A 21,660-nucleotide genomic window follows, 5' to 3' on the forward strand; every position below is an offset into this window, starting at 1 on the left:
TGACCTGAACTCTCACCTGAAGTACTGGCACTGACAGTGCAAAAGTTGGAATTGAGCCAAGATGCAGCTTAATGTGCAAAAAATAAAAAAAAATAAGTAGATGGAGATGGAAAACAAAATGTTGATGATTATATTAAGTCTGTGTTCATTTTTTTTTCATTCACGAGAGCTTAATGTGATAAAATGACAAGTATGAAAAAGGTTTACAACAATCAAGCACAGCAGCAGATAAAGCATGTTTTCATCAAGCATATACTGTTGATCTCTGCATGTGGTCATTCTCTTTGAATGATGATGCACTCATTTTTGGGAAATGTGGATGGAAAAAAATATATACTTAATAATTGAAACAATAACACATATAAACACTATTCTAGAGTATTTAGATATAAAACAATATTTTCTCCCTGATAATCCCTGATGTATCACTGCCTTGTATGTACTGTACAGTATATCAAACATTTTAAGTACCTCGTCCTGCTGTCCATCAGTCTCAGAGTGATGCGGGTTTGGGTAGTGCTTGAGGAACTGAGCCACATATGTCATGATGGATTTCTCATCTGGCTTGTCTACATCCACATCTACAGAGCAACACAAACATTAGAAGATGCGCTGGATGAAACTTTATACTGATGCAAAATTGAAATTTTTCAGGCCTTCAAAAATCATGTCAGTATTTCACTTTAAACATGACCTCATAGCTCTACAAAAAGAGGACAGGTAAGACGTAGCCATTACATTCGGTATTAAGTCAATATGACATAAAAAAAAAAATGTTGTTTCTAGAAATCAGGGCTAAGCTCCTGTAAAAGCAGAGACGTTTCAGTGCAGCTCTTTGTGCAATAAAGCATCACGACTCTACTAGTGAAGACAGGACTGCAGAGCCACTGCAGACTGCTTCACTTCCACAGACTAAAACTCAGAGCCACGAGTACACACAGCATTTTAATCCTCTGGAGGGTTTCACTGGTGTTTTCAGCAAACATGTTGGCAAAACACTCATGGAATTGATTGACAGAGTAACATAATTTAATAATAATAACAAAAGACTTGCCTATTTAACACCCATATTCAATGCTACCTTGTCTGAATAGTCTGCTACACTGGAATATTTAAAGCAAGCAGTTGGAAAGGTCAAGGGCACCTTCTGGATCCAGCAGGCGGGGAATACCCAGCTCATTTTCTGCAAGTGCAAAGGCTTCCTCCAAATTCTCCCTGTTGCTCCTGCTCCGCACCACCTCCATGTCCACCAGGTCTGGCCTGATGGCGTGCACCACCGACTGGAACGCAACGCCATCGCGCCAGCTGGGACCAAAGTCCTTCACTTCAATTCCATGATACCTGAAAAACACATATGTGAGCATTGTTGTTTTGAAAATTCCAATGAAAGAGCACAGACACCCTATCTATACCTTATCTATACTGTATATATAGTATATAGAAAATATATCTATGCTTCTATATACATATTGTAACACATGGCAAAAAAGGTCATTTGAAAGTGACTTACTTGGCTGCTGTGCACTGCACCCATCTGAGCATGGCCTTCTTGGCATTGCCCTGAAATTTGTTAGTCACCTTTCGCTTCATGGGAGGGCTTCCTGCTTCAGAGCTGGCTAAACTCTCCACCGAAGAGTTGCTGTTGGACAGAGCCTGGAGGGCTTGCAGGTTGCTGGTTAACTCCTCAATCTAAATGAAGAACAAGACCAATGGGAAAAGAAGAGGTTGCATTGTGACCATGGCAACACGAAAAGAAAACGGCAGTATTTCTTGGCAATCAACATCATAATTTTGTGGCAATCTATCCAGTGATGGCTGTTTTATGCATAAATTACGCTATGAAATGGTTTGACAAGACAAAGATCAGCATTGGATCAAAATGTTGGGCAAAAAACATTTGGTCCAGGAGTTTGTGAAGTGCAGGGTTTATTTTTAGGGCATCAACTCACCTTGGAATGAGCACAGTTATTAAACTCTCAGGATTTAGGGATCAGATGAAGCGTTACCTGAAAGTAGAGGATAATGGTCCATATCAACCCAAGAACAATTGATGGTCGTCCATCTGCGATGTCGGTGGCATGAATGTTAACGAGTTTGATCTGAAACAAAAAACAGAGGATTAGTCTGGAAAATAAGTCAAATGCAGACAGGCTGGAAGTGAGATTTCTCGTTTGCATTTTCACCCCCAGAAGCCCCGAGAAGTTCATACTGTCCAAATAAATATTGCAAGCTTTTGTTATTTTTGCTCAAAGTCATCAAAGTCAGGTCTTTGATGCAGGTAAGTACTGTAATATAGCCAAGCCAGGAAGGCAGAAACAGCCACAGTGAGAAGTGAACCAGAAGGAAAAACAGAAAGAAGAAGACAGTTGCGTTCAACTAGGCATTAAAGGAAAAGCAGAGGTACCACAGCACTGCAAAACTCGCATTGGTCACTGCCACAATTTGCCATGTTTACATTTCTACATTTGAGCAGCTCTGAATTGTAGACAGACACATCAGTAATCAGTGTTCCAGTCAAAATGCATGTCAATAGAAAAGCTTAATAACTAAATGTATTGAAACAGAATGGCTGTATCCAAGCGCTGCTTAGTACACATCGTGCATCAAATTAAAAGAATGCATACAGTATGTGATCACACAGGGCGTTTAATGGCGACTGACCGGAGATCCTCGATACACAGACTGAAGGCATTCATGATGGGAGAGATATCACAACAATGTAAGTCTCCGTCCTCAGGGGACACGGATGAAAGTGGGACACAGGCTTCATAGAGCCAAAGGATTTAGAGATGAGTTATGTAATCAAGAATTCCTATTTCCATCTGCTGCTTTTCTGAACATAGTGCATGGTTACAGACCTTATGTGCACTAACATGTATCTAATAAACAGCTTTTTCTCGTGAGTTCTTAATCATACCCTGGACTTCTTTAAGACATGCCACTGTTTTTCTCTAGTATGATATGGAGTTCTAGAAAAAATTGACTTCAAAACATTTTCATGCAAAAGGTGAAACTGCTGATATGACTGAATGCTTACCTTCCTGCCTTCGAGGAATTTGAGTGCTGTGCCAATGTTGGAGACCCAGTGGATCCTCTTCAGCTGGCGGCCTTGCTCACGGGGCTTAAGACAGAGAGGACAGAAAGTGAAAAATCAAGCTAGTCGAGAATGCCATTTCTTCCTTCAACCATTTGTTGCTTTGGAACATGGTAAGAAATGAAATGCACAAGGTTTAATTGTGTCTACTTTACTACTTAACCACTCACTTTGGTTAGTCATGTTTGCCACTAGTTGGAGCGTGAGATAGTGAAAGTGGCCTGGGAGTATTAGCACGGCTTCTCTTACATAAATTAACTGGTGAGCCAAAGCTGCTTTAAGAGAAAAAGAATAATCTAGTGCGAGTTAGAACTAGCTTCAATTAGATCTGTCTATGTGAATTATTTGGCTGATATAAAACCAGCAGGGGTCCACTCCTGAAAGCATTAGGCAGTGTTCACCATGACATGCAACTGAATCATTTGCCAAGTAACAGCTTTACAGATGACATGGCAGCTGTTTTCAAGACAGGTCTGATTACTAAATCCTTATCAGAGTCTGAGCCAGTGTTTGTGTGTGTGTGTGTGTGTGTGTGTGTGTGTGTGTGTGTGTGTGTGTGTGTGTGTGTGTGTGTGTGTGTGTGTGTGTGGGTGTGTGTGTGTGTGTGGGCTTGTGTTGCTATCTTTGCATGGACCAATCTAAGTTTCAAACCACTTCAGACATTTGTGCATTTTGAGGACATTTTGGCCCTCACTTCCTCAAAGGGCTGTTTGAACATGAAGACTTGTTTTGTGTGTGTGTGTGTGTGTGTGTGTGTGTGTGTGTGTGTGTGTGTGTGTGTGTGTGTGTGTGTGTGTGTGTGTGTGTGTGTGTGTGTGTGTATGTGTGTGTGTGTGTATGTATATTGTGTGTGTGTGTGTGTGTGTGTGTGTGTGTGTGTGTGTGTGTGTGTGTGTGTGTGTGTGTGTGTGTGTGTGTGTGGGTGTGTCAGGGTTGGTAGGGTTGGTTGAAATGGTCTTTACACCCTGACAGCAATATCTAACTTATGGGCTCTTAAAAAAGATTCGTCATCTGTAGCTGCACCAATCACTGCCTTGCGGTCCGCTTGGAAAGAACCAATGAAAAGTCTCATTGCCCTAGTGCGTGCGTGTGCGTGTTTGTGTGTGCGTGCGTTTTGTTTTAAATCATGAAATAAATGGGACCATGAGGTGTAGGGAATCAACACATTCATGTACAAGTTGACTTGTGTAGGTAAAAAGGCCTTCATTTACATATTCATAAATTCAAGTCGATGTCATAAAGGGTGGCTCACAAATCCACACTTAAATCAAGAGTGTAAATGCTCAAAAATAATTTAAGCATCTGTACGGTTAGAGTCAGGCCCAACATGTCTATGCAATTCTTGTTTAAATCCTTCCTGTGCAAAAACAATTCATCAGATCTACTTACTAGTCTTTGGCCAGACAGAACCTCCAACAGAGCCAGAAGCTTCACCCCATCTTTGATGTCCTCAAAAAGGTCATTAACCTCCAGGGGGGGTTTATACTGGAGGAGGAAAAAACACAGCTTTAACAACACAAAAACTAATGATGACAACAAATGAAAATTGTTGTAATTAGAAATTAATCACTCTTGAAAACCAATGCATTTATAGAACCAGTAATGTTGCATTGTTAATTCTATAGTGTGAAAAGACATTGGTATTCTAATCCATTAGCAGGGATGAAGTGAAACCAAATGCTGTTGGTGAGAAACAGGCTTGTTAGCAACAACCACAGAGCCTCCCTGCAGCTGAAAAGATGGTGCTTTTTCCTCTCCTCCTCCTCCTCTAGCAGTGGCTTGGTGCCCAGTCCTGAGGCGATGGTACTCATTTAACCCTAATTGGACTGTCTCCTGATATCATATTCACACATTTACAGAGCTGTATGAATGACAAAGTTATAACCTACTGTGTCACACAAGCATTACTGTATAAGTAAATGAAACAGATGTGTATTTATTCAGCAGGGTGAAGCTTTAATTAAAAGGACAGCTCACCATAGGTATTCTTTATTTGGCACCATATACAGGCCATTTTACAACTCAACATATTCCATGACAGGATGCAGTTGGCTGCCTATTTGGGGCATAGCAGTGTGAAGAGGCAAGCGTCTGTCCTGTTATTCTGTACATGTACACTCACTAAAGTACTGTAGAAGATGTGTCATGGTTCGTGCCGCATTTCTATTCAAATATAATCAGTTGTTTGAGATATATCTGACCAATACTGGTTCTAAAACATGCAGTGTTCTATTACCCTGTAGCTAAAGGTCCATTAGTATTGTATGACTGAACACACAGTTATGCAGTTATGTGTTAAGAGAGTCAATTAAATATACTATTTTACTATAAGAATCTTTAACTACTCTATTCCTAACAATCCGATTAAAACCATTTTTTTCTCCAATTAAACTGCCAATATGCACAATCACACAAAAACCGCTTCTATCATTTGGTAATCATTCCCACCCTGGAAAATGATTTACTGAGCAACAGAGTCACATGAGACCTCCTAACAGTGGAAAAACTGTGAAAATCACTGGAAAGATGCTTCCTAATACATTATCAGAGGAAATGGAAACAAAGGCTGAAGGGAAAGTGTGACAACTGGAGGAAGTTCAAACTTAGATAATACAAACTTTCACCCATAAACAGGAGATTCCATTCAGACCAATATTCATCATTTGTTCGCACACAAAATTATTGCAAGAAACCTTACGTGCACTGACAAGAAAAGTCATATTTACTGTAAACTTTCCTGTTAAATAAGCCTGTATGGCAGCTGTCCGCTGTGTAAATATGACTTTTTGAGAGCTCTTTTTTATGATGTAGCTTATGCTACATTAGTCTTATTGGTATGCACAGTGAGTGAGCTTGAGCGCAGTGCATGAATAATGAAGAATAGACCAACAAAGCGTCTCTGCGTCGGCCCACCACATAACTGAGATTCTTTCAAAGTTTTAGAAGCCAAGCTTTGAACTAATGTGGGAAGATCAGACTCAACAAAAAAACCCTCTAAACTAAATCTCTTTGCCGGGTTTCAGACTTAAACCCCTAATAGCGGTGTCAGACTAGTTGAACACTTTGCTGTGTTTGCAGTGATTACACTCACACACAAAAATAACCCAGTACTCATTCTGAATTCCAAACTTTAGTGTGCATACTCTAACACAGTTTGTTATTTTAGGGTCACAGTGTGATGTAATACAGCATATCAGCATGTTTCACTGTTGTAATTTACATGCATGAACCAGACGACTGCCCACGGGGAACTGTCCTCACCCTCTTGCTCTCCATCTGTACACCGCATCACTATCCCAGCCAATCGTGTCCACAAATACACACACTCACGAATAACAAAACACCCACACACGTACCTACACAATCATACACAGCAGACACACACAAACAAACACCTAAAACACTTACCCAACACACCAGTTTCTAAATAATTCTATTATACTTCCCATATGTCCACATAAACACACTCCACTAGTTTTGTGCTCAAATATAAATTCCCCTTGTGGGCTTCTTTAAAGCAGAACTGCAGTTCGGCACTGTGAAGATGTCTCTCTGAGCTCAGGTATGTATGTTTCATCTTTCCAGCAAAGCAACACGCTGCATGACCATTTCAATGGTTCTCCTCTCAGGAAAACAGAAGAATCATAGCTATACTGTAGTGGGTGTTCCCTCCCCATCATTAGATCTAGCAAACTGTCACTATAAACATGATTTGATCTTAAATGCTTAACAAATAACTTGTGTCATTATTTACAGTTAACTGCATCAATTCAATTATCTTGTGCAGGGTAATAGGTGTCATAATTGTTGCATGGCAAAGCACATATTGCAGTCGGTTCCCTCCGCAGGTGTAACGGCTCAGTAGCCTCAAATTCCACAGGCCAAAGAAAAGCTACATGATAATGACAAGCAATAAAGCATCATAAGCCTCTCTCATTAAAATAGTCATAGCACAGCTTGCAAACTATATTTGACAATTTGTTTTACATGTTGAGTTTATAAAATCCTTTAATCTCCAGTGATTTATGACAGTCACGTAGTGCGTAAGCAGCGGCGAGCATGGATAGAAATTCGCACTTACCTTTGCTAAATGAGAGTTGATCCATTTTGTGAAGGTTCTCTTCTGCACTGCCTCCTGCTCGTCTGAAAATGAAAGGCACAGAGGGCATGTCAATACACGATAGACGCCACATGCTCTTGACGGTTGACTGTTAAGCCCCATACATCAGACTAAAGGAGTTGGGGATATTCGTACTGTAGAGGATACACAACCAAATGGGGAGAATACACTCAGTCAGTAGGACTTTATGATCAGAGATTCCAGATTTGTTCTTGCAAAGAAGTGGCTGCTAATTGATTCTAGATATGGATATGGTTGGGTTTATAGCTACCACAGAATCATAAAATGCATTAAATATAAATCCCCTAACTACAGTATAACTTTTGTCAGTTATAGCCTTTGCAGGACTCCCCCAGCCAGAATCCTACTTTATCCAGCCTCATAGTACATCATTTTACACTTCTGGGATGTCGAGTAGCATTACAGCACCCTGCACCAAACACATTTGAAGTGAATAATACAAGCTTGCCGGTGCTAGTATAATCAATGCTCCTGTGAAGTGCTTTCAAAAAGAGGTCATACAAGGGGATTAGAGAATGTGTGGGGAGGAAATTTCTGCCAACACATCCCCCAAGCCCCCTGTGTTCAGTAATAAAATGTGTGATTGTTTTGGTCACCCCCCAGTCTCTTTTGTGGTCTATTAATATAGTCACAATGCTTAATGCATTATGCAGCATGTATAACAAAACAACAGATTTCTTTGCCATAGAGGTGCTGTTGTTGCGTCAAGGACTGATTTCTAACACCCTGTCACGCATGCCAGTAGGCTAGTGCTGCACACTGCACAGAGTGGCCATTTTTAAACATCCACCCTTAGAGATATAGACAGTGGTCACATGTTCAAGGAAGCAATGCGAACACTATACAGGGAGCAAAGGCATTGAGTTAACCCAAAGGCTAATGCTTCATCACTGATGCACGGGGGATGCCCACTGAAGCATAGCACACACATACAGATACACACAAACACACACACAGATGCAACACACATACAGCTGTGTTTGTGCAGCATGACACTGTAACTAGTTCATGTAGCATAGATTCACCTACAAACCATTAGCATCTGTTATTTTTCCAGTTATATCCCAGATTAGCTGCGTATGTGCACACAGATGAGAGGTGAAGGGTGCTGTTGCCCTACTTACCACGTAGATACTGAAAAAATCCAGTCACCAGATTTAAAGAAGTCTTTCTGACAGATACATCCTTATAGTGAGCCATTCTACACCCCACTCTCCAAGTCTCTCCTTTTGCCTTTCATGAGTTCCAGCGTACATATACGTATGTGTGAAAATAAGATCCACTGTGGAGAAACTGGCACAAAACACACTGTCCTGTCCTTTCCCTTTTCTTTCCAGCAGGAAGCAAAACAGATCTGGCTGCCTGGTTTCCCTGGTGAAAGCAAAAGAGCTGCTGTAGGCTGTGATGAAAACGTCCCCTCCTCCTTGACACTCTCCCACACAGACAAGCACACAGACACCCACACACACACACACACACACACACACAGACACACATGCACAGATGGAGAAGAAAACTCTAATGGATCGGGTCATTTACAATCACATCCTGCCATCTTCCTGTGCTTTTCCCATCCAGAGGAGCCATGCCTGTGTGGATGTGCACAGCCCCCGCTGCACTGCCTCGCTGTATCATCATACCGTCTGAGGCTGGAGAGAGATCAGTTAGAAGCATGGCTCCACCAATCAGCATGTGGGAGTCGGTGATGTCATTATCCTGATTTATGCGTGTCTGTATGTGTGTGTATGGGCCTGTGTTTGCCTATAAGATTTGTCTAATCTTCTATGAGATTGACACAGTTAAAAAGCATTTCAATGATTAAGGAAATTATGGAATAAATGTAAAAATGTACCTTTCAAATTTGCTCAAATGTTTATTCTTATTTTGTCTGTAAAATCAGATGAAGTCCCTGTAGGCCTATTGATTAAATGGACCAGAATAAAATTAAAAGACTGCTGCACAAAGCTCACCATGGTGCAACAAATCTTAATAATTAATGCTGAGGCTGGTGAATGACATCCACCACCTGCTCTCACTCTCTCTCCCCCTCTCTCTCTCTCTGTGTCAATGCTATTGTGATGACAAAGCAGACACACCCACCCCGGGATTCCCAGTGCACACACAGTATCATGTAAAAGCACTAAAGCATTAAAAAATGTTTTCCTGTAAGACCCAGCAGAACCACTTCAGCTTTGACCACCAAGTCTTTTTCTACTGCACTACTACTCCACTCTTTTGAATATAACACACAATAGTGAATAAGTATGGTACTTGATAGCTTATCTTCTCCTGCAGAAAAATCCCTTTTTTCTTTCATGACCACCGGCATACTAAAAGCTACTCTGATATGCTAAAAATAGGCCTGAGCTTGTGATTCTATTATTACTGCTCTATAGACTGCTGGTGGAACTGTCCCAGAAAAGCTATTTGGGTGAAAACTGATTTTTTTCTCTCCCTTTTACGTCAAAACAGCACAAGGTTAAAAGTAACACCATTTAAATGATGTTGACAGCTGCGTACAATGAGAACAATGAGTTTGAGACACTGCAATTAATGCACAGTAATTTAAGAGCAGCTAAGTCCCACACCAAAAAGGTTCAAATAAAAAAGATTAACCCTGTGATTAATTGTAATCAAAACCATTTTCATATTTTTAGAGCGTTTTTAAACCCTTCAACACCCAACCACCTGGAAACAACATAGATTTTATATTTATTTTATACTCCGCAGTGAATTGTACCTGTATTATTTTTATGCCAGGGTGTTTTCTTTGAAAATGACCAATAATAACGTCTACGTCAAGTCTACTCTACTGATACGTTTATAACACGTTCATGTTCACTTTCAAACAGTCCTAAAAAGAGTGCTGATGTCCCAAAGGCAGAACAGTGGATGGTAAAAGGTTATTGTTTTGTTTTGCTTCTCTGTTCAGAATAGTGAGTTAACCTATAACCTTTTAACTAAAGCTTTTACTTTGCTATTCTAAACGCCTCATGCCACATAGGTCCAACCCAGGAAAATCCTGCTGCAAAGGAAGTCATAGGTTTTTGTTTCCACCAGAAGCAACTAGGGCTAGATATCATTTAAAATATTTCATTACTAGTGCCAAAACTATTTTATAAGTCAAAGTTCCCAAATGTTGAATGTTGTCTAAACACAAGCAGCTGTACCCTGCCTAAATAAAATAGTCAATAATTGATAAAATTTTGAGCTTGAAGTTTTATTCTTAAACCTTGGAAATAGTTGTTTTGACAAATTCACAACACAAGGTTCAATTTTCTTTCTTTTAAAGATGAGCAATTTCATCCACTGAGGAAGGCCACAAGAAGTGGTAAAAGCGTCAGAAACAAGAGTTGGACCTGGACATTTTTTGGCAGGGATCTATCTGATTCAAAAATAAGTAAACAAGATTACAAAAGATTAAAGCATTTAGGTTCAAATCCCAGCCCTAAAAACACTTTAAGAAAAATAAATTAAAAAGGAAGGAAAATAACACATGAAATAAAAAACAAACTTGTAAATGATAACTTGAAGTTGTCCTGATATTCCAGCTGCTTAGTCTCAAATCCATCCAGCTATTAAGGAGCTGTCCAGAGTCTCAGAGAACTTAGTCAGTTTGTGTAATAAGGTGTACGTATGTAGGTCAGGTATACTAACTCTGACAAGCATGAAATCCATTGGTAAAACAGCTCCCCATCATTGAGTCATAATGTCTTAGTCAACTGATTTAATTAGGCATGATGTAGTACTAGTAGCTAAGTGGCAATTAAAGGTGGATAGCTCCAGCAACAAACACCACGCAGAGCATCAAACCACTAAAGCATCCGCAATCCACATGAGTAATGGAGTACTTAAGGTGATCTTAGGACAGATGATAGCTTTGGCAATACGGTACTATACGTGCTTGGCTTCAGTGGCCTGTGGTGGTCACCTGGGACCACTGTAAAAGCCCACTCACTGTGTTGTTGTTCCATTTAGTTGAAAGCAACATTACTTTAGCTCTGACAGGCCAACAACAATAAGGCAGGACAAAAAAAATGATTCTATAGCTGTCTATTCGGTGTTGCTTGACACAGCATTTACTTTTGAAAGGTTTCCTGGTCTTCAAAACAACATGACAATACTGTAATCCAATAATCAAAAACTAAAATAAATGTTGCAGACCACTATCCTTATTATTAGTATTCAAAACAGTCTGAGGCAGCTTAGCTAAGTGTTGAGAGGGAATTAGGCTCTCTGTTCATGAGATCATATCAGTGTGATGGCTGTCTGTCCCTGGCAGCTGCTGCTGACACTGTAGCGTAGAAGCATCTCTTACAGCTGACACCATTCATGCTTGTCTTTCTTTTACTTGCTTTTACTCCAACCATGATGTAACTACTCCACCCCCTTAGTGAACACACATTTCTAACAATGGGTGTGCTCTACCACTATGTTTTAGCTTGTGACATTTTACAACACATCTGTAATTTTGTGTTACTGGCTGCATGTGCAGAGTAAGGAGGCATTTTGGTTGATAGACAGAAAATTAACGGGCCTGCTCAGGCTAAACAAAACATTTGAAGATGTCACCTTGAATCCGAAAGAGATGTGATGGGCATTTTATCACTATTTTTTTCGACATTCTCTAGCTTAAACAATATTATCCATTAATTGCAAATATAATTGTTTGTTGCAGCCCCATGTTTTTCCCTTTCATGTTGTGTCACTTGATTATTTATCGCAGGAAGCAAAGAGGCTAAAAACTACTTAATATTTCATATTTAAAGGTGCAGCAGGACTAAGTAAGACTTATAAAACTAACTTTCTGTCATATTTGCTGAAACTGACCCTATGTTCGAGTAGAACTATATGAAGCAGGGAATTAAAAAAATCTGGCTCCTCTGTCACCACCTACAGCCTGTAGTGCGATTTGCAAAATTCCACCACTCCCTGTTCAGATGCACCAATCAGGGCCGGGGGGGTGGGGGGGTGGGTCTAACTGCATGTCAATCACTGCTCATGCACACGCATTCATTCTCCCTTGTGGGGGAGGGGCTTAGGAGACCGTTTTGGGCTTTAGCAGAAAGGGGGGGAGGGACTGAGAAGTTGTCGATGTTAAAAAATTTTGGCTAAGTCCTGGATCTTCACAATCCTACCTACGGCACTTTTAATGGAAATGAGAAAAACAATTACAAATGTAATCTTTAAAGAGATATTCTACATTAATAGGCTTTTATCTGTCAGTATGTGATCAGGGAGGTGATTCACCACACTACATGTATGAGATGTTACCGCAAACCCTACACCAGCTGTGTTTCTTCATTTCCTGTTTGACACACAGTCTCTCAACTAGAGTGAAACCCACAGAAACCCAGGCATAATGTGAGCAACCCGCTTGTCACGCACACTCCACCAGGCAACTACTAGACATCAATTGTACCCTGAGGGCATTTAAGGCCGCAAGGTGTTGCTACACTGTGGTCTTATAATGGCGCTGAAATCAAACAGACGAATATTACGATGGCATGATGGCACAGAAACAAGTATTTTTGCTTTGGCTGATTGGTTGTTCATACGTTTAGGAGGTTTCTTCACAAATCTGTTTTAATAAATAACGTAGACTAATACAATCAACACTAGCAAGATGCATTCACAAGACTTCAGATTAGCTGGTGTCAATAATTGGTCCACCCAGATGGACTGTTGCTTGAGTCAAAGTGAGTCTGCAGTAACCCTCTCTGCAGGATGCCTTTAATGACAGGAAGCTGCGTTTTATTAACAGCAGAAAAGCCAGGACTACCTGCCATCTACAGAGCACCTTAAACCACTGGCACAATAATGTCTTCCTGATGTGACCTGACACCAAATTCCACTTCCTGTCATGACACACACAGCAGTGTCTTGCATTTTGCATTGCAGATTATGCCATTTGTGCACTGTTCAGGTGAATTTCCCCCATTCAGTAGAAAAGCTACTTGATTTTTCTGATTTTGATAGGTCAGAGAGATAAATTTAGCAATTGCATGTCTTTGTGTTTCTATTTATTTATTTAAAATCATTTTGAAATCTGTTCTACAGAACAGATTAACAATACAGCATTAACAAGAGAAAAGATCTACTTAGAGAGACTTAAAGATGCTTTATAAGTTATTTAGCCCTTCATTCCAGGGCATGTCTGAGTCAGTACAAGGGCCTCAAAATTTGTGAAACAACTGAATAACACTAAAATGGCAGGTGCTCTTTGTCATGACACATTTCACCCTCATTGTGCTTAGAATATCGATTGATACCAAGTGTATGTAAATAGCTGTGCAATGCACAGGAAACCAAGTCTCTCTACAGCAGGAACTGGGCAGCATTGGATAACCACAGACAAATGTTTCATAACAGTTGCTATGGTAACAAGCTATAATGTGTAAAATGTGTTGGTAAACTGTACTTCCAGAAATACATCTACACTGAGCGGACGCGGATGCCAGCATCGACCAGACTTGTTTAGTGATGGCAGCGGCCTGATGCTCTGTAATAAAGGGGGGCACCGACAAAAAGAGACTCCCACTATCGATCTATTCTCTTACCAAGGGCAGAAAGGGTGTCAGGTTTTAGTCTTGTTCAGTTCATTGTTTGTGCATTCATGAAACCACAGTTGTTGTGACTCAGTATCCCGTGTCAAAACTTAAACCAGATTAAATGTTTCTGATTATCTCTGGCCTGCCTCAAAGAATTAAATGAAGGAGCTACCTTTTAACCTAAGACTTGAATAAAAACTTTCTCAGAAGGGATCAAACAAAATATTAACTTATTCTTTGAAAAAATAATAGGTCCAAAAAGCATTAAGTTCTTTTTACTAGCAACAAGATCACACTGCTGCTTGAATAATGACACAATGTTAAAATGCATGCCTCTTCGCAATAAATTTGGCGTACTAATCTCTACAGAAAATCTGATTTAAAGATGTGAAGACAAACTGATCAAAAGCTGTGTCAAGATCAGGAGTTTCACAATATTAACAGAATAAAACAAATCATGTTTTCTTTAAATAAGTTCTTAATTACCCGATCTAGGCCGGCCAACAATGTGGTATGTCTTTTTGTAGTTTGGTCACAAGATATCACAAGAATGAATTTTCTTATTATTCCAAATAAGATTATGTGCTATTGGAAAACATAAAACTGGTGACAAAAAAAGACCATGTGCACTTTAAATCAACTTACCCAAATGTGTGATTCTATTATGCTTTCAAAGGCTAGAAGTGCTCGAGAACAGTTACACAATGTAGGACTGTAACTTATCACTTTTTAAGTATTCAAAATTATACTATATATTGCAATTTTTGCACATTCCATTACTGTTTATGTCTTTACCAGCCACACAGAATTCAGAGAGACAAGAAAAATTAGGTACACGGGAAATCATAATCTTAGTAAGCAATAAGGTAAAATAGTTTAATTTTAACAATATGCTAACTGTATGCCTAAATGCTCCTATGTAAGTAAATCAGTGTGTGGTGTGGGTGTGGAGGCATGCATGTGTGTGTGTGTGTGTGTGTGTGTGTGTGTGTGTGTGTGTGTGTGTGAGCATCCTGCCTTGCAGAAGCTGGAAAACTTCAGAAGGGCACGCAGCCCAGGCATTGAATCAGCACAATATTACTGTACAGCAGTGCAGGAGGAGAGTGTTTTGTCCGTAAGCCAGCTGAGCAAAAGAATGACACTTACCCTGCAGTTTTTGCATCACATTTGCGATGTCCACAGACGGTCGACCGAAGTGCCTTGGAGAGGCCATGTCGTCTAGCCACAGCTGTAATGACAAGGTGGGTCACTGATGCTGACGGCAGAAGATCCTTCACAACCGTCCTGAGTGGGACATCCCCTCTGCCCCTCCCTCGCTCTCCTTCTCTCTCTCTCTCTTTCTAATTTCACTGCAGAAGCAGGTCCAATTGAATCTCAGGTTTCATGCAGGGACAAGTAGGTTTACTGTCCAATAGAAGCACGTCTTCCATTCAGTGGCTGAAAAAGATAAGTCAGAGGGTTTCAACTGAGGCCACACCTATTGTCCAGCAATTATTTTACGACACTGCTTACCGTTTCTATACTTATCAAATGTTTATAGGCCTCCTTTTGGGACCAAATAAACTGTTTAACTTTCTTTTAAGCACATTTTCATGTTGAATGCCTTACGACCACCCTAGGTAACTCCACTTTTAGGTACTTTGTACCACAAAAGTGATAAGTGTCTCACAGTTTACCTAAATCATTGAAAGATTACCACTACCATGCTTTTATTAGTAAGTATGTCTTTTTGTTGTTTTGTTACATGATATCACAATAACTAATCAATGTACCACCTGTGACAAAATATACAGTACACAATAATGGCTAAAACTTCTTCATGTTCAGGTTCCTGGTATTGTGCATGCTGTCTCAAAGTCACTCTGTCATGGCTTAAAACAGATGCTAATAGTAACACATGTGGTTTTCCTTTTATGACAAAATGTCCAAAAAGGCCTGTCAAATTAACCAAATGTCTGATCCTATTATGCTTTCACAGGCTACAAGTGCTGAAGAACAGGCAAATTACACTATATTTAAGGTATTATTACCTCCAATCAGTGTATTGCTTACATGAAAAGTGAGACTAATAATAAACTTTATTGATGCTAAAATGCAAGTATGCTGACACATGATGCAAGTCATTAGCGCTCAAGAAGTGCCAGTAAGAATTTTCCAGGAAGTAACGAATATGAATATAGAAAGATCCACACAAAGATAACAAAAATAAGCAATACAAAAATAGAAAGTTCTCATTAACAGGCAAGTAATTGGACAACATAGGCTATTAGGCCTATACAAGTTAAATGGTTAGTGACTAGTGTGTACAGAAATGTTAAAATAAAGAGTTAATATTTCGTCGTGACCCGCAAACTGCCAACTAATAAACCCACCATGCACTTTAAGGACAATGAAAAAAGGAAGTTAAATTGTCGAGTGAGAAAATGTTACTAACTAACTTAGTAACTAACTGTTAGTAGGCTAGCCAGCACAAACGTTTGCCTCCAACAGTTTCATTACATTACACTATTACATTATATGACAGTTATTTAACACTTAATTAGAACTTATGAAACAAAGTAGGATATAGGTATAACTTACAGTAGCTATTTGAATGGTGTACGTCATTAGCTCCAGTTTTAACACGATAGGAAGATATACTAAAACACCACAAACCCAAAGATGAACTAACTGAAACTAACAAGTGAAATAGTTGCTAACATTTCGGTAAACAGGACCCTAACAACCACCAGGCTAACAAATAACACTATCAATTCAATTGCATCTGCCATGTGTCATCTTACCGCTTCTAGGACTGCAAAGCATGATAACTTCACAGAGGAAGTGCGTGCCTGTGTGTGTTGCCTTGTTGCCAATGGTAACGCTGAAAATGAAACATGGTGGCGTGAAGCGAAGTTTGTAACCACACCAATAAAGAGCGGCACGCTGCTGGCAGCAAACTGCACAGACCAGAGGAGGCGGGGTCGGGAATGTGTGGTCTAGTTCCGGTCCTCCTAATTTTTTTATGGACAAAAGGGGTCATTCTTTGGGTGAACACTGAGAGGAATGCCGGGTATCCCCCTCTCCCTCTCCCAATGTTTGTTTATGGCACTTCACAGTGAGTTTATAGTGACCTTCACAGACAGTGTGATATGAATTAAATTATTAAAGGATGCTTTAGATGTTACCAGAAGATAATTGGGGCCACATAAAAAGGGTTCCATGCCGGGTTTTTTTTTAACAAGTATTATAACAGGTTTTGGGTTGTCAGGTTGTGGGAAATCCTCCTGCAGCATGACACTTGTCTTTTTATCCAGCTCTTTAATTAATCAGGAGGACTCTTCAATGTAAATTGATAGGGGGTGATAGGGGCCGCAGACCATCTGCACCACGCTCGAGTCGTTAAGTAATTAATAAAGGGTCACATATTTATGACTTTCTGAAGACAGCAAGTCTGCAGTCAAATGTTAGTATAGGTTTTGGCAAAAGGTCAGGGGTTTCTCAATTTCTAGCGAGCCATATTGCAAAAGACAATCATTTACCAAAAAAAAGAAAAGAAAATAGATTTGATGTTATTCAAGATTTAAGAGTATGAAGATTCTGAGAAAAAGGTGTAAAAAATGTGAAATTTATAGCATAGTTCTTATTTAATTTTTATACTTTTGATCATTGCATGGCCCTGATCATCAGTGTTTAGAAAATGATGAAATTATAAGATACAAAGCAAAACTAAATCTGCCCTCCAACTGCCATAGAACTCCAGATGGAAGATTTTAATATAAGCAACATAAAAATGTGTAATATTTGAGGAAAAGCAGGAATTCAGGGGAACCAGTAGAAGCATGAATTCATTCCAGACCTGAAGTTGGCAGGTGACTGCAGACATGACTAGTAGGTTTGTACTCAACCAGCTGGTGGCTCTCACCTCATAGTCAATATTGTGTAATTCATTTAAAGAACACGCACACACAAACACACACACACACACCTAAATAAGTTTAAAGTTTTATAAAACTAAGGACTACTGAAAACTTCCTTGACATTTCAAACAAGACTTTCAGTTTGTCACACTGGTGTGTGCAAGGAAAGAACCCATATGCAGAGAGCCCCACGCAAAAATTAAGATTTTCAGTGATTTATTGAAGAAATCAGCTTACAGACTGGTAGCAGTAGGCAGGCACACAGGTACCCAGAAAACAAAGGCATGAAATGCTGCATGGCAACTTTGATGAACTGACAGAGTCCAAGTGCTAATTAACTGGTATATATACATGGGCTGATTAGGGGAAATGGGAAGCAGGTGGGCGCGGAAGGTCAGGCAACTGGCTGATAAGGGAGAGTGGGAAGAGGTGAGGAGGTTGGCGAAGGGGAAAGGGTTATTGCAGGGCAAGAGGGAGTGTCTGAGTTAGATATGGGTTGTACAGGTAGACAAGTCAAAGGACATTTGGGCAGGTAGGAAAGTTTAGAGAAGTGAAAATGTGGCTGGAGGGAGGGAAGCAAATTGTGACACTGTTTAAAATGTCACACTTCGAATTAAGTTATAAAACAGTAACCTGTTAGAAAACTCAGATGCAACCCATATAAACCTGCAGCGTGTTTCTTTTATGATGTTTCTGCGGAACCTCTATTCTTTATAATTCATATCATAGTGACTGTTAAGTACACAAAGCTGCAATTTTCCAACAAGATCATCATTGTAAGTACGTCAGCACCACCTGCTGGACTTCTTTGTGATTATGAATGTAAATTTCCTGAGAACTTCCCTCATATAAAACCTTCTCAGCCTCTTCCTTAATACAATTCTTTGAGGAATTTGTAGAAAGTTCAATCCTAGAAAAGTGCTTATACTTAATAAAGGATCTACTTTAAAGCTCTGTTTTGAAAAAATATATACATCTGTCAATGTATAGAAAAGGAATAGTTGTCCCTGATTATTGTATCAGCTGTTGAGCTGCAGAAGGCTGGTTTGTGGTAATGTTAACCTGAAGACTCTGATGGCAGAGTGAGGTGGGAAGAGTGCAACAATAGAAGGAAATCCCCATGGAGACTGAGAGCTTGATAGCCTGCAGACTCTAGTGGATGGTTAGATTTTCATGGTTTAGCTTATCCAGAACCTTGTCAAAACACTTGGAAACAAGACTTTTTACAACAGAAGTAAGGTTGTATTTTTTTAATCGTTCGGAATTATTTTTTTATTTAATAACAGTCCTATCCAAAACTTGTTTATAGCAAAAGTGACAACACAAGAAACGTGTCTTAGGCCACTAAAGCCATTGTTGAAAAGTGTTGACCCCGAGGAAATGATGCAAAAGGAAACAACCCTGTTTCCCAGTGTTATGTCCCACACAGATAAGCAATGCACTTGCTAATTTTAAAGCCAGAAAGGGAAGGAAGCATGACAGCAAAGTTTCCGCCAGACCAAACACAGAGGGGTAAAAGCAAAAAGCCTGTCTTGGAAAAAGCTTGGTGTTGGTCAGTCTGCTCGGAGTCAGTGTGGAATCTAACACCAGCTTATGGTGGCATTATGGCACATAATGAAACACATCCCCTTTTGGAGATACTAAAGTCATTTAATCTTGGTGAGTGAATTTGTTTCTTGTTAAGATCAAGGGACTTTTTTTTTCCAAAGCTACTATGCAAGAGTAGCATGTTGTATTGTAAAATGCAGATGTGATAGTTCTAAGAATAAGTTATACTTTTACATAAAAATCAGCGTCCTCTCCCAAACTGGCTTTCTAGACTATAAACACAGAGTCAAAACTGTTAGTAGCCTATGCACCACATATTTGAAACAGATTTCCAGGAAACAAAGCTTAAAACCTTGCCACTGCCTTTTATTAAGTTAAATTTGGGGCTATTTATAATTATGTCTTTGCACTGTAACCTTTACTTCCTTTTAATTTTTTCCGTTTTATTCCATTTAGCTGATTTTTAATCTTCTACAGTATTTCATTTAGTATCATTACAATCCTATTTATATATTTTATGTCTTATGTTAATGCTTGTTCATGTCTTACATAAAGCACTTTGAATTGCCTCTTTGTAGAAAGGTGCATATAAACTTGCCTTGAACCACTTTTTGTGAGAAGTCAGGAAAAGTTTGCAGTATTGTATAACAATTATTTCAGGGATAACAGTGATAATGATATAAAGTGGAGTTATTTTTTCAGTTTGTGCTTTAACACGATACTACATAGACAGTGAACCCACACGCAGGCATGATGTAAGATTTTATATAACAGTTGTGCCCAGTATAGCAGTCCAACAATAGCAAATCAATAAAAAAGAACATTTCCTGAAACAAATCTGGCACATATGAGATGTACTTTATTCAACTGATGCAACTGCTCCTTGTCTATGCTAAAAAGATTTTATTTTTAACTTGAAATGCAAATGAAACAGCCATCTGGGAAAATAATCTTCCTAATTTTTAGAACACAATGCATCCTGCCTGTGTACAAAGAGTCAACTAAACACTTCCTCCAGTATTTCCCCTTTTTCTGACACTCTGCATTGATTTCTTTTCCTTTCCAGGCGATATGATGTTAGCCTTCTGTTTATCTGTGCTTGTGGGCCTGCTGCTGGGTGCTCTGGTGTACGTTCTGTTGACCTGGGCATCCAGGCGCCAGGCCACCGCCAGGATCACCAGGCGCTCCAAAAAGAGATCCGGCACTTCACATACACCCATGAGCAACCAGCTGGGCCTTTACAGAAGCACTTTTCTGAGCGTATACAGACAGCCCTCTCTGGAGCCAGTGGGCCCTCTGGGGAGTAAGCCCGGCGTAGAGACCTCAACCTTCCGCCCAGTGCCCAAGAGAAGCAGGGCTGGTCTGGAGATGGGAGAGGACACTCTCATGCCTGAGGACACAGCAGCATCAAACTCATCGGATTCAGCATCCCTCGTGCCAAGCAAGAGACATTCCTTCTGGTTGGGCAACAATGGACTTAAAGGCTTCCTACCCTCACAGACTCCCCCTCCTGCATACGACAGTGTCATCCATGCCTTTGAGGAGACTTGCACTTGAATCTGTCCAAGATGAACTGAAAAAGGAGAACATTCTGGGATTACACAGGACTTTCTGACTGTGCTCCGCCCCTTATCATTTCTGACACTTTTCAGTGTAAAACAGTGTGTCCTTAACTGAATAAGAGCCACAAACATCAAGTCTCAGCCCAGTATTACATCATGAGATATATAGATTAGGGGTGCAACTAACGATAATTTTCATAATCGTTTTATTTGCATGTTAATTTCTCGATTAATCGGTTAGTTGATTTCTCTAAAATATTTAATTTAACAATGATATAAAAAGAAAGACAAGCAGCCGCTCCTAAAACTGGAGAAGATGTAACAAGCAGTTATTTTGCTTGAAAATGACTCAAATGATTAATCAATTATATGACTAATCATTGCAGTTCTAATATAATTTTTTGTACCTAATCACTGCAGAACATCTCATGACCCATGTGTCTGAGGGTAAATTTTACTTACACACACACACACACACACACACACACACGAAGATGAGGGAAACACTGTGTGCTATAGATATATTATCTAATATCACAATAAAGATTAAATGATGATTTGATTTCAGTGATTTTTCAGTGATTTGTTTTTGATTTTTTGTGCATAAATGAAACAATATAAATCAGTTTGTTTATTTAAAATGCGTGTTATAATAGGCTACTTATATAAATGGAGGAACGTTATCAGCCATTTAATTAATATTACTTAACACTGTGGCAGGAAGGTAGGACATTCAGTTACTTGCACATTCATCACATGAAGGTCTTGTGTCAAGAATGCCACTTACAAAGATGGGGTGCGCCTTGTGAGGTTGCCATTATGAAAGAAACCCCCTTTTGAGGTGGTTTAATACATGTAGTATTGA

The 21,660-nt window shown here is 39.6% G+C and overlaps 2 protein-coding genes across 3 annotated transcripts in view; one reads left to right on the top strand and one right to left on the bottom strand.

The window, feature by feature from the left end:
* syne1b (spectrin repeat containing, nuclear envelope 1b) overlaps positions 1-15,223 on the bottom strand; it is an 85,052-nt gene extending 69,829 nt beyond the window's left edge. The window contains exons 1-9 of the mRNA XM_039785417.1: positions 14,933-15,223; positions 7,176-7,237; positions 4,484-4,579; positions 3,038-3,121; positions 2,007-2,099; positions 1,511-1,689; positions 1,145-1,341; positions 472-581; positions 17-67 (exon numbers count right to left, since the gene is read on the bottom strand). Of these exons, the coding sequence (XP_039641351.1) occupies positions 17-67; positions 472-581; positions 1,145-1,341; positions 1,511-1,689; positions 2,007-2,099; positions 3,038-3,121; positions 4,484-4,579; positions 7,176-7,237; positions 14,933-14,999 (939 nt within the window). The 5' untranslated portion in view covers positions 15,000-15,223. The remainder of the gene's footprint in view (positions 1-16; positions 68-471; positions 582-1,144; positions 1,342-1,510; positions 1,690-2,006; positions 2,100-3,037; positions 3,122-4,483; positions 4,580-7,175; positions 7,238-14,932) is intronic.
* A 2,928-nt stretch (positions 15,224-18,151) lies between these two features.
* Positions 18,152-21,362, top strand: myct1b (myc target 1b). 2 transcript variants are annotated; one of them, XM_039786704.1, is made up of 2 exons: positions 18,152-18,461; positions 20,300-21,362. In XM_039786704.1, exon 2 carries the CDS (start codon positions 20,305-20,307, stop codon positions 20,788-20,790), a length of 486 nt encoding a protein of 161 aa, XP_039642638.1. In that variant the 5' UTR covers positions 18,152-18,461; positions 20,300-20,304; the 3' UTR covers positions 20,791-21,362. The 2 variants fall into 2 exon arrangements, with proteins under 2 accessions (XP_039642638.1, XP_039642637.1); XM_039786703.1 differs by lacking the exon at positions 18,152-18,461 and adding an exon at positions 19,204-19,344.
* The last annotated feature ends 298 nt before the right edge of the window (positions 21,363-21,660 follow it).

This window comes from Perca fluviatilis, chromosome 20 (genome assembly GCF_010015445.1).
Source record: "Perca fluviatilis chromosome 20, GENO_Pfluv_1.0, whole genome shotgun sequence".
Lineage (NCBI taxonomy): Eukaryota > Metazoa > Chordata > Actinopteri > Perciformes > Percidae > Perca > Perca fluviatilis.